This window comes from Delphinapterus leucas, chromosome 2, assembly GCF_059928025.1.
Source record: "Delphinapterus leucas isolate spDelLeu-1000000601 "Yukka" chromosome 2, BTC_Dleu_Yukka2, whole genome shotgun sequence".
Taxonomy (NCBI): Eukaryota; Metazoa; Chordata; class Mammalia; order Artiodactyla; family Monodontidae; genus Delphinapterus; species Delphinapterus leucas.
The window spans coordinates 147190054-147203948 of record NC_143130.1 but is presented as its reverse complement, the minus strand read 5'-3'; the positions used below and the strand labels follow the sequence as shown (position 1 = coordinate 147203948).

General features: G+C 37.1%; 1 protein-coding gene across 11 annotated transcripts in view; it reads right to left on the bottom strand.

Moving 5' to 3' along the window:
• Nucleotides 1–1907: 1907 nt before the first annotated feature.
• Nucleotides 1908–13895, bottom strand: part of PALS1 (protein associated with LIN7 1, MAGUK p55 family member) — a 101928-nt gene continuing 89940 nt past the window's right edge. For 6 of the 11 annotated variants that reach the window (XM_089907862.1, XM_089907861.1, XM_089907853.1 and 3 more), the window contains 2 exons: nucleotides 4749–4921; nucleotides 1908–2988 (listed from right to left, as the gene is read on the bottom strand). In XM_089907862.1, the coding sequence (XP_089763988.1) occupies nucleotides 2928–2988; nucleotides 4749–4921 (234 nt within the window). In that variant the 3' untranslated portion in view covers nucleotides 1908–2927. Of the gene's footprint in view, nucleotides 4922–8357; nucleotides 12257–13895 lie in introns of those variants that run through there. The other 5 variants (XM_089907855.1, XR_016392202.1, XM_022570323.3 and 2 more) reach the window with 5 other exon arrangements.

Below are 13895 nucleotides of genomic sequence, written 5' to 3'. Positions count from 1 at the left end.
GTTGTTCCTTTTTTAATGAATTTACTGCTAAGTTGTGTTCTTATGCTCAGATCACCACGTGGGATTGGCATCCAAAAAGAGCTTTCTCTGCAGACATGTATGAAGTGGGTAGCGTCCCTTTCCCCCCCTTCATAAACTTACTGAGGTGAGTGAGTGATTGTTGAATTTTGGGATACTAATAAATATGATTGCCAATGAGTTAAGAGGGCTTATTATTACTGCCATTTTTTCTAAGAAAAAATAATTAATTCCCATTTGAGAGTAATAAGGTAACTGTAGTATTTTATAATCAGTAACAACTTGAGGCATTTGAATGACCATATCGGGTGACTGAGGTTTTTAGTAGTTTGATCTGGTGTGAGCCATCCATGATTATTCAGGCTTTCCTGCACTCAGTTATAGGCATTGTTTGACATGATTGGCCATGGAACAGTTTTTAATTAGTGAAATTGTGACACTAGCGTTAACCGTATTGTGTTTAAATCAACTGATATCACAGCCTAGACTAATTTTAAAGTAGGTAATTTTAAAGTAATTTTGCATACATTTAACAAAGACCTACTATAAAATAGCTTAGTGGTATTAGACATTTGTGTTTTATCTATTATTATCTCATCACAACAACCATTAAGAGGTACGTATTGTTTTAATCCTGCATTTCACAGAAGAAAATTTTGAGGCACAATGAGCTTGAAGTGGTGAATCCCAGATTTAAATCCAGGCAGTCTACCTTCAGAATTTTTACATCCTTAACTTCTATCCTTTTTGCCTCCCCTATGTTAAAAACTTTGGGTAAAGGTAAAGACATAAGGCCTGTCCTGGATGAGCTGATTTTTAGGAAATCCTGTTGCTGCTCACAATAAAATCTCAGATTCAATGTAAATTCAGTAGTGATTGGAAAACCAACAACTGAGTTCATAAGTCTTGAAAATAAATAGGTAACAATGAACTGCTTAATATTTAATCCTCCCAACACTCTAGTGAGTTATAAATACCATCATCTCCATTTTGCAGGTGGAAGGCAGGCCAAATGTATCTTGATTTCAGAGCCTTGGTTCTTAAGTGGTATGTATGTATGTACGGCTCTGTAGGAGGCAAAAATTAGCTGGAAAGTAGATGCAGAGAGCCAGGTTTCGTGGGTTTTCGTTTAGATAAATTTATGTTCAACTTAAGGAACTAAGCCAGAGAAGTACCCTAGAGTTTTTCCTGTGGCACCATAAACCTCTGGTACTTACTGGCTTTGGCTACCCTCCCTACATAAGTAAGTGCAGAAGATTTTACAGTTTAGCATATTGTTAAAAAGAAAGAGACAAGAGTGGACAGAAAATTTGTTGTGTAGGGTTGGGGTGATTGGAGCTGTATGGGAAGGGAGTAGATCAGGAATAGGAATAGAAAGCTGGACTGGGGTAGCATGTGTGTGTATGTGTAACAAACACTTTCTGGTACCTGATTGGCCTCCTTTGGGAGATACAGAGTAGGTATTATAGAAAAAGGGAAGGGATGAAGAATGGAGAATGAAAATATGTTATATATTTGTCAACAAGTCATCCTATCCTCAGTGTTCTCAAATTGGTGGTTGCATGTAGTGGAATTCGCCTGAGTATTACATACCTTCTTCCCCAGAAAACTAGTTCCAGAGTTCACAGCTTTAAGTTGTCTATCTATCTATCTTTAATACAGTTTAAACAATTAAGGAAACAGAACCTACATTTGTGCCAGTAGGGGGCACTTCCCCACTGTGAAGAATAAATTAAAACGTATTTGTGTTTCACCCAGAGGTTCCAATGGACTTGATTCTGGCGAAACTTGAAGACAAGGGTGGGTCATTTTAGATGTGTTGAAACCTTGAATGGCAGAGGATATAAACACAGCAAGAGAAAGTATTCAGTGACTTTTTAAATTTGAAATATAATTTTACTTTTTATTTTTACATTACAATGTGCAGTGTTACATCTCAAAACAACAGAGTGCAGATACAGGCAGGATAAGAGTACAAAGGAGAATTAACAATAGATGTCAGAAAGGTTACCTTTATTAAGGCTAAATCCCTGGTTTAAATTTTCCACACACATTCACAGAATTACATTCAAATTATTCCTTAGGCCATGAGAAAAGGAAAAAAAAAATCCAGACATTAGATTTTCATAGAAAGCAAATCTGGATTAATCTAAACACTATTCTCCTTTCTGTTTGTTCTGACTTAAGGAAATTTAGTAAAGGAAGATTATTTCCTTACTTGAACTAATGTACATTTCATTAGCGATTGGTATCATTCCTATAAGTGGTTAAGACCTCCCTCCACACTGGGGTCTCCAATCAGAACCACAGAGGGACAGGAAATGGAATTGGCCAGAGCGGTGTAGGGCACAACTAGGTGGAGAGCAAGGCTTTTTTCCATTTTCTTTCAAGGAAGTCAGCAACAACTCAGTTTTCACTTTGTAGGGACTATGTCGAATATGAGCACATCCATATCACCAGGACTGAGGAAAGTTGGGATATAAACATTTCTATCCCTCTACCACTGCTGATGAGGAAGAAAAATATATAGGACTTAAATGATCCCCAAAGACCTCATCAGCTTAGATTTTTAAGAAGTATACTACGGCAGAGCATGTGCCTCGGTAGGGGACTTGGACTTGCTTGTTAAAGCCATGCCTGAGTCTGCATAGCACATGGCCCTAGTGTTGGCCCTGTGTCTACAGGTAACTCACTCAGGGACTAGCGCAGCAGCCACTTACTGACACCGCCTGAAATCTCATTCTAACTTGACTCAAACTGCAAACGTTTTAGATCGTAGGGTTGAAAATAGTTGTCAGTTATGATAAGCAGCTCACAAAACTCCACTGTCTACCACAGACTACCTTTCGTTCCTAAAGAGAAAGTATACTGGAAAACTGAAAAGATTAAGTACTTACGGTGCCTTGTTTTCAGTGCTGAAAATCACTGTGACCTTTGCATTTTCCTGCCATAAACTGGAGTGTTTCAGACCTGAAGAGACAGTATGTATGGCATTCCTTACCTCAACCTAGGAATGTTACTTTCTTCCTAAGGAACATTATCTTGAAAGTATTTCCACACAAGATATATTCCACAGCCAACTTTGAGGCCACGTGAATTTCAACAAAAAAAGGCAGCATATAAACTGTCTACAATTTGTTCAAATAATATTATGCAAAGGAGAAAAACTCAAGTATGTACATGACACTGAGACAAACTACTCATTAAAAACAGTTGCTTAGGTTAAATTAAGTGACAATTCAGTATCATTCCAGTGTTTAGCTTTGGGAACAGGAATTGTAGCTAAAGTCACCATATAAATAAAATCAAGACATTCACATTTGAGGTTGTTTGTCACACATCACACCATCCCTTAAGCCTTGAAAATACTACAAATTAACTTTCCATGCCAATTACAGAAGTTGAATTTTAAAGCTACAAGCTATAGAGACAGTATGAAAGTTTCATTAGCTTAAATGTTTTATGATTTAGCTTGTTGCATTCTGATCATAAGAGGCAGACCTTATCAGGATAAAAACCTATTTCTATATGCTTAACTTTTCCCCTGCAATGTTCTTTTCCTAAAATGTTCAAATGACTTTCAGGTCATCTTTTCCTTCTGATCTCAAAGTCAATTGTCATATCATTTCCCTCATATAATTTTATTCCAATGCTGAACAAGTGTAATCAATGACCATTTGTCAATCTATTAAATATTAGTATACAGTACAGCAACTATATTGATCACAGAATTCCAGTTTATTACCTACATATATGGCACAGCCATCAAATTATACTGTGCTCATATATAAAAATGAAAAAACTGTCAAATGTGCTATGTCCTTTTATGCATGTAAAAAACTATTTGCATCATGAGGAAGAAGCTTAACAGTCAGAGTTTACATCAGTATCTGCCATTCATAAAAATGTAACTTATACATTCTATTGTACTATGCAGATCAGGAAAAGGAAGTAAAAGTTACCCAATCAGTTGCAACAATTAAAGAAAAAAATTCAGAAAATCATTATACCTTTAAAAAGATCAGCATATGTTGTACATGTTTTAGATCAGAGTCTAAAACAGGTGTGACCTTTGCATAAACCTTTCACGTGTGCAGTGAAGTCTGATCCACAAGTTTGAGCTAAAAAATTGGTGCTTCTAACGGAATGTTTTTATGAATTAAAAGACATACAAATGAATTCAAGCCTAACAGAGTAGCTCCAGACCAAAGTGGCACCATTTTTTTTTAAAGTAGTTCTGGTGACTAACCAAATACTGTTGTCTTGCCCAGTGCACAGAAGCAGTTTCCCTTCACCCACAAATTCCCATGAAGTCATTTAAGTTAACTGTTAAATAACATCAATATTTATTACTATGTGAGACATGGACCATTGTGTATACACACAAAAGTTTTTCATGGAAATATGACTAGGCAGAAAAGACTTGGTTAGGTGAAAACAGAATTAAAAGGTTTTTATGTGGATAAAATGGAACTGCTCTGTTGAAAACTTCCATTTAAAATCCCCAAATGAGGCAAGAACCTCTAAAGCCCATGTACAGAGAATAAAGAATGCTGTTAATGAATTGCCTAAGGGGATTTTCTTCTCACTAGTTCAAGATCTAAGAACAGGTCTACAATTTATACTGCCTGCCACCTTCTCAGAGACTTGCTCAAGTATCAGGGCTATCTTCCTATTGGCAGTTTGCCAGATCAAGTCCAATCATGCCACAGAATGGATGTTTCCTTCACCTCAGCCAAGTGGATGGCACCCACTGAGGTTCAGTATCAAGTTTGTTAATCAACCTAAGCAATTCCTGATAGGCTTTATCAAGATCCGAGTTCACAATTGCTGTGTCAAAGTAGTGGCCATTGTTCTGCTCCATCTCTCTAGTCTTCTCAATGATTTCTCTCAACTCTTCAGGCTGCAAAGAGAAGATAAAAATTATGAGGTAGGGGCTTCCCTGGTGGCGCAGTGGTTGAGAGTTCGCCTGCCGATGCAGGGGATACGGGTTCGTGCCCCGGTCCAGGAAGATCCCACATGCCGCGGAGCGGCTGGGCCCGTGAGCCATGGCCGCTGAGCCTGCGCATCCGGAGCCTGTGCTCCGTCCGCAACAGGAGAGGCCACAACAGTAAGAGGCCCGCGTACCGCAAAAAAAAAAAAAAAAAAAAAAAAAATTATGAGGTAATCCATTCCTTACCAAAATATACAGTCAGAGATGGCTGAAGAACAAGAAATGGCCTTAACACTGCTTTCCTTCTGTGTCTCAAGATACTCAGCCTCCAGTGTTCAACCCAACCCTGTCATGGCCACAGGGATTTCCTTTGCTCTGGTATCTTCAGCACTCACACTGCGAACCATTTGCAACTCAATATAACCTGTTTATACTGCTGTTTAGGTTTTTATATATTTCTGTCTTATCCACAAGACTAGAGGCTTCAAGAGCACAGACTGTTACTTTGAATTCCCTATAGACGTTCGTTTTCAAACATTTCAGGGCACCATAACCTCTTCCTAAAAATAACATCTTCTGTAACAGTGAACCTTTCTGGCAGGACCTCAAGTGCCACCTGCTCTTGGCTCTTATAAAGAACCCCTGCCCTCTATATCTGTTGCAGAGTTAAAAAGAGTAAACATCATGAGAAAAGGATCAACAGAATGGGTACCTTTTTCTATGAAAACACTGCTGGAAATCCAAGATTTTAATAATCTAATATATTTTTGGGGGGAAATACCTTTTAAAATTGCTTCTCTGCTTTCAATACACAAAGGAGGTCTTCAAGATGCAAAAACAAGTATCCTAAGAAGAGTTTGGGAAGCCATATAGAGCAGGCTACTTTAATGCATAAAGGAAACAGCTGTTTCACAGATAAGCAGATGGCAAGGTTATATGCAAAACTTATCAAGAACCTTCTGATAATCAAGCACATGTGTCCAAGAAAGTGAAACTGCCCCCAAATCACCCCTGTCGATGAAGAGAACTAATTAAATGTCCATATGTCTCAGACATAAAGGCCACACATCAATACTATATTGGACCCACAATACCAATTTGTATCTTTCAACTGGTTGAACTTTTTTAACAGAAGGAAAACATTAAAAATATGACAGTGTATATAAGTCCATGCCACTCTCTCACTTTGTCACAGCTTACCCTTCCCCCTCCCCATATCCTCAAGTCCATTCTCTAGTAGGTCTGTGTCTTTATTCCGTCTTACCCCTAGGTTCTTCATGACCTTTTTTTTCTTAGATTCCATGTATATGTGTTAGCATACGGTATTTGTTTTTCTCTTTCTGACTTACTTCACTCTGTATGACAGACTCTAGGTCCATCCAACTCACTAGAGCCGCATAGCACAGGGAGATCAGCTCGGTGGTTTGTGACCACCTAGAGGGGTGGGATAGGGAGGGTGGGAGAGGGAAGAGATATGGGAACATATGTATAACTGATTCACTTTGTTATATAGCAGAAACACACCATTGTAAAGCAATTATACTGCAATAAAGATGTTTAAAAAAAAAACCATAGTAGAAGAAAGTAGTTACAAATACCACCTATGACCATGTGACCAGTTAAAGAAATAAGGACTGTAGTTGTCATAAGTATTTCTTCATTATTTACTTCAGAATACATTTTTATTAAAATATCTTTGTTTTCTTCCCTCTCTTATTTCCTTATCATGTAACATAAGATCATATATCATAGTGTTAAGTATTATTAATTTTATATCATTGTCTTTAAGTTATGGGATATTAAAGATAAAAACAAACATAAGTCAAGGAAAAAAAAAAAAAAGACAGCTCTGGCTTGTCCTGAATTAGTTTCTTGTGTGGCCCTCTAATTTTCATTCTGGAATGTTGTGCATCTGGCTCTGGTACACAGAATCCTTTGTTTCCCAGCAGGGACTCTACTACACCACTGTAACTGAACATACTGTGACATTCTGGTTAAAACTTATGTCTACTCAAAGCTCAAGATTATTGAAAGAACATTCTAGAATTCAAGGTAGAATCTAAACCTTGTGTTACTAGATTTGAAAAATAAATGTTAAGCCCCACATCTTACATAGATTCACTTGAATATCTAATCCACCTAGTTTTTCATCAAATTTAAGCATTCATCTTTTGCCAAAATGACTTATTTACTTGGTAGTTTATGTTTTAATTTTTCAAATTACAATTCATGACGAAATTGAAACAAAATGTTTTTGCTCAAATATCTTTGGCCTGAAAAAATTATCTATAGGCAAAATTGACCATAATAGTTCATACTATTAGTTTACCACTCTCAAGCCCCCATTACAGCAGAACAGATTCACAGTACAATGAAATAACTGATTATTTAAATTTTGCATTTGGTGAGGAACACCATCACTTTCTTAGTTAGCACTATCTCACAGAGTTAAAATTGAGAATTTGTTTTTACTCAACACTTCTACTGTGTGATAAAACACTATTAAATACCAAAGGAGATAAAACATAAAAGGCAATCAGATACACCACCCTTTACCCAACAGCTGCAAAATATACATTCTTACTGGTGTGCAGGAACATGCACCAAGATAGAACAGAACTGGGTCATAAAATAAGACTCACCAAGATTTGAAAGACTGACATCTTACAGAGTATGTTCTCTTACCACAATGGAATTGTAAATCAATAAAATATTTTATAAATCTCCAACAGATGGAAATTAGATACTTCTAAATAACCCATGGGTTAAAGAAAATGACAGAGGAAACTAGAAAATATTTCTAACAAAATGGTAATGAAAAATATAACCTTAATTTGTAGGACGCAACTAAAGAACTACTTAGAAGGAAATTTATAACTTTATATTAGAAAAGAAGAAAGGTTTAAAAATCATCTAATTTTCTTCAGAAACTAGAGCAAGTGCAAATTAAAGCCAAAGTAAGTATAAGAATAAAAATAAGTCAATTAAATGGAAAATAGTCAAACAGTAAAGAAAATTAACAAAAATGTCTCCCAACTTATTTCTTTTTCTAAAGTGTTTGGTTATTCTTTAAAATTTCCATACAATTTTAAAATAATCTTTTCAATTTCCAGAGAAAAGCCCACTGGGATTTATTTTGCCCAGATAACAGGTTTCTTGAGATATAATTCATTTACAATTCACCCATTTAATGGTGAACTGGAAGCAATTCAATGGGGGATTCATACAATTTACCCACTTAAAATGTACAATTCAATAGTTTTTAGTATAGTCACAGAGGAGTTGTGCAATCAACACCACAATCAATTTCAAAACATTTTCATCACCCTCCATCCCCCCTCACCCCCCTCCCTCCAAAACCCCATAGTCATTAGCAGCCACTCCCCATTTTCTCCCAACCCCCAGCCCTAGGAAACCACTAATCTACTTCAGGTCTCTATAGATTTGCTTATTCTGGACATTCCAAATAATGGAATCATACAAAATATGGTCTTTTGTGACTGGGTTCTTTTACTTATGTTTTCAAGGTTCATCCATGTTGTACCATGTATCAGTACTTCATTCCTTTTAATGACCATTTTTCGAGAAAAGATAAAGCTACAGTAATCAAGACAATGTGATTTAGCATAAATACAGAATAGAGTCCAGAAATAATCCCTCCCCGCTACGTATTTGGTCAAGTCATTTTTGACAAAGATGCCAATGTAATTCAATGGGAAAAAAAGGATAGCCTTTTTCAAGAAATGATACTAAAGCAATTGGATAGCCATGTGTGATTAAAAAAAACCAAACCCTTACATCACACTAAAATAAAGATTAATTTGAGATAGATTATAGACCTTAAAGGGAAAGCTAATACAAGAAAGCTTTTAGAAGAAAATACAGAATCAATCTTTATAATCTTGGAGTAGGCAAATTTTTTTAGACAATACACAAAAATCATTAACCATAAGAAAAATGAAAAAAATTATGCAGTTGACCCTTGAACAACACAGGTTTGAACTGTGTATACAGAGATATTTTTCAATAAATACATTTCTACATGATCCATGGTTGGTTGAATCTGAAGACATGAAACTGTGGATATGGAAGGCCAAGTATGGGACTTAAGCATCCTCCATTTTGGTATCGCAGCAGGTGCTGAAACCAATCTCCCATGCATACCAAGGGACAGAGGTACTTCATTAAAAACAATTCTGATCTTCAAAAAATATGTTTTTAAATTACAAAGAGTTTGAAAAAATATTTATATCCAGAATATATAAAGAATTTTTACAATTCAACAAGAAAGCAACTCAATTAAAAAAAATAAAACTTGAGACATTTCACAAAAGAATTTGTCCAAATGACTACATGAAAAGATGCTATCATTAGTTATCAGGAAAATGCAAATGAAAACCACAATGGTAACACTTCACACCTATTAGAATGACTAAAAAGTTGTTACAAAACAACAACAGCAAAAGTTGGTAAGGATGTAGAGCAAATGGAACCAAAGTGAGAGTGTAGAAAGGAAAACTTTATAAAATAGTTCTGTACTTTTTATACACTTAAAACATACACTTATCATTTGATCCAGCAATTCAAGAAAAATGAAAACATATGTCCACCAAAAAACTATGAATGTTTAGAGCTGCTTTAGTCACCAGCTCAAAATTGGAAACAACCCTAATGTTTTTTAACTGGTGAATGGACAAATTGTGATATATTTAGATCATGGTACACAACTCAGCAATAAGATATGAACTACTGTTAGATGCAACATAGATGAATCTTAAAAACATTATACTTATCAAAAGCTAGATACAGGACTTCCTTGGTGGCGCAGTGGTTAAGAACCCGCCTGCCAATGCAGGGGACACGGGTTCGAGCCCTGGTCCAGGAAGATCCCACATGCCACAGAGCAACTAAGCCCGTGTGCCACAACTGCTGAGCCTGCACTCTAGAGCAAGCGAGCCACAGCTACTGAGCCCACGTGCCACAGGTGCTGAAGCCCTAGCGCCTAGAGCCCATGCTCCGCAACAAGAGAAGCCACCGCAATGAGAAGCCCACACACCTCAACGAAGAGTGGCCCCCACTCACTGCAACTAGAGAAAGCCCGCGTGCAGCAATGAAGACCCAACACAGCCAAAAATAAATAATTAATAAATTTATTTTAATAAAAGCTAGATACAAATTTAAACTTACTTATAAATGGTTATAAACTTAAACTTATAAATGGTTTCCATTTATATGAACTTCCAGAACAGACAAATCTATAGTGACAGAAAGTAGGTAAGTGGTTACCTAGGAAAGAGTGGAGGGGTATTAACTTTAAAGGGGCATGAGAGAACTTTTCTAGAGTGATGCAAATGTTCTAAATGTTGACTGGCATGGTGGTTTCACAGGTACACATTTTGCCAAAACTCACTAAATTATACAATTAAAATGCACGCATGTAAAGTAATCTCAATAAAGTTAATTTTTTAAAATTAGAAAACTATAATTAGAAAATCAAGCACATTGTATACTGCTAAAACATTGTGGTAACTGATTAAGTTCCTGCTTTAAAAACATGTATATAGTTGACCCTTGAACAACACAGGCTTGAAATGCACAGTTCACTTGTACACAGATTTTTTTCAATAGTTAATACTACAGTACTACACTGTCTGCAGTTGGTTGAATCTGAGGGTGTGGAACTGCAGATATGGAGGGCCAACTATAAGTTACACACAGATTTTCAACTGTGTGGAGGTTTTGGTGCCCAAACCCCACATTGTTCAAGGGTCAACTGTTAATAGGTATTCTTTCTAGAACTCACTCAATCTGAATTAAAGTAGGTAAAAATATTTAAAATATTAAATATTACAATTAAATATTAAAATATCAAAAATAAAATAGGTTAAAAAATTCCATGAGAGCCCTGGCAGAGACCACCAACCAAAAGAAAGTTGCTTAACATGTTTTGGAACGGCATGTGGCCCTTGGCATGGTATCAAATTCTTGCTGGAGAAGAATAACCTAACAAAAAATAAGTGTGCATGTCAGAAAATAGAAAATTAGGTTGAACAAGTAAAATGGAGTCCATTTTGGTCCTTTATGTGCATTCCTCTCCTAGAACCACTACAGTATTTCTGGTCTACCAAAGTAGTTAACTGGGCACCAAGTTTCATAGACTATCGATCTAGTTTTCCTTATTATATGTGATCCTCCTCAAGAACAGCCAGCAAACATGTCTCATACTTTTTTTTGAATTTTATTTTAGTTTTTTAATACAGCAGGTTCTTATTAGTTATCTATTTTATACATATTAGTGTCTATATGTCAATCCCAATCTCCCAGTTCATCCCACCACCACCACCTCCCCCACTTTATGTCTCAGATTTCTTTTGTATCATCTCAAGTGCTTAGGACAGCAGATACTCTGACCCTACTTATTTATGAACTTGCACTTGTGTTGCAAAAATAAAAAAGGAGTGAAACACTACTTTAAACAGCTGGCCTACTTAGCCTAAATAAAGCAACCAGAATTATGCTCAACACAAAGGATGGGAAAGTCCCTGATGTCGAAGACACTGAAAAATACCACCTTCACATACAGACTGAATAACAAATGTAAGTAGACCCAGAGTAGAAAAAGATACCTTGGGGAGGAAGAAAGAGGGCTGGTGGGTGTGGTGAATAGTCAAGAATCAAAGAGTTTTGAGGAGATTTTAGGGAGGAATATTATTATGTGTTTTTATGGTTTTTAAGGAGATTTAAAGGCATAGCAAATGAAATGAGATCTAAGTGATTCCTCTGTAAAATAGAAATTTTTAGGAAATTGGCAAAAAACAAGGAAGAGTATTTGTTACTTTGATATAGCATGTCACTTGACGGTTTTCATTTCATACATTTAAATAAAATGTCAATGCTTTCTGATTAATATATCAATATATTATCATTTAATTTTTAGTACTGTTTGGTATAATATGGACTACCTCAACCACATCCAGCATCTAAAATAATTAGCTGCCTGGGGCCTAGAGTCCTGGGCGGCTGCTGAGAGGGCCTTCCTGGCCTGTTGGTGCCTGTGGGATGCTGCAGGCTTCTCCTGGGCGTCCAATCCTGGTTGGCTCCGTGTAATGGCCTGCAGGACTCTGAGTGGGCAGTGCCCTACACCAGCGATAGCCTTAAAGGGAGGAGAACTCGTCAGGGACGACACTGTGCGGGTTAATTTGGGAAGTGATGGTTAAAGTTTCTGGCTTTAGACTCCTTATTTGTGTTGTTAATTTTGATGGGGGTAGAGATGGAAGCTGGTCCCGTTAACAATGAGTTCTCAGTCTGGAGAGGAAAACAAATCAAGGTGAACTAAAGAAAATGAGTCTTTCCCTAAAAGAAATAGAAGATGGGGAAGATGAGATGTCAGGAGATAATGACAATGGCAGCAGAGATGAGGCTGTCGTCCCTAAGAATGGTAGGAAGGTTGCTACTGCTCCCGGAAATAAAATCGAAAAAAAACGTTTCTGGCTCCCATGTTTGCTGAGAAATTAATATCACCACACAGGAGGGGAGCCACAGGGGCCAATTTGCCAAAAGATAGGAGGAGTGCCAAGCTCAAGGACCATGAGAAGAGACATGAGACCTCGGAGGAGGATGAAGAGCCTACGAAGAAAGCACCTGATAAACAGAAGGAAATGACCAAACAGAAGGCTTCCACTGAAACCAAAAAACAGAAATTAGAAGGAGATTTGGTTAGTGAATTTTAAATCTGCTGATGACCAGGAAAAAGCCCTGGAACTCAGTGAAACAAAGGTCCCTGGATATGAAACTAAATTGAAGAAACCAAAGGGAAAGGAAACAAAGAAAGATCGAAATGCCAAAACACTTTTGATCAAGAACCTGCCTGACAAAGTGACTCAGCATGAATTAATAGAAGTGTTTTAGGATGCTTTTCAAATCAGATTGGTGGGCAAGGATAGGATGAGTGAAAGGATCGCCTATATTGACTTCAAGTCACAGGCCGATGCACAGCGAGCCTTGGAAGAGAAGCAAGGAACAGAGATCGGTGGGCTTCCTGTAGTTCTGGACCTTGTTGGAGAAAAAAGCCAAGGCCAAGATGAAAGAGACGGAAAAAAGAGCACTTGGAGAATGGGAAAACGAAAGAATAAGAAAGCCATGCATTTCAAGAAAAATGTGAGAGAGCGTATTTCTTTGTGGAGGTAAAGAATGTTCCTACATGTTTAATATGCAAACAAAGCCTGTCTGTGTCGAGAGAATGTAACCTAAAACACCATTATGAAAGCAACCATCATAGGAACCACGATGGATTTACAGAAAAGACGTGTGATAGAAAATTCAACAAACTGAAAAAAAGACTGAAATTTCAACATGATTTGCTTTTGAACGTGGATAAAATAAGTGATGCTGCCATGAAATGTAGTTATGTATTAAGTGAGAAAATTGCCTGGTCAGCAAAACCTCTTGCAGATGGTGAGTTTATCAAAGACTGTCTGTTGAGCGCAGCAGAAATCATGTGCCCTGAACAGACACGCATTTGCCAACATAAGACTAGCTGGTAATGTTGTTGCCCAGCATGTTAACAATACGACTGAGAACTTGCAGGACAAGTTGCAAGAAAAAGCTGAATCATTTGTGGCTTTTTTCCATTGTAGCTCAGGAAGGTGTGGATGGAAATAACACCCCCCCACGTAGCTGTATTTATTCATGGTGTCAATGAAACTTTTGATGTGATCAAAGAACTTCTGGACATGGTTCCCATAACAGGCACAACATCAGGAAATAGTTTTACGTGATGAGAAAAGTCTTAAAAAAATTTAACGTGGACTGGTCAAAGTTGGTAAGTATTAGCACAGATGGTGACTCTGTGATGGTTAGTGTTAAAGAACTAGTTACAAAACTGAAATCTAAAGTGTCAGGGCTTTGCCAAGACAGGGAACTTAAGTCTCTGCACGGTCTCATT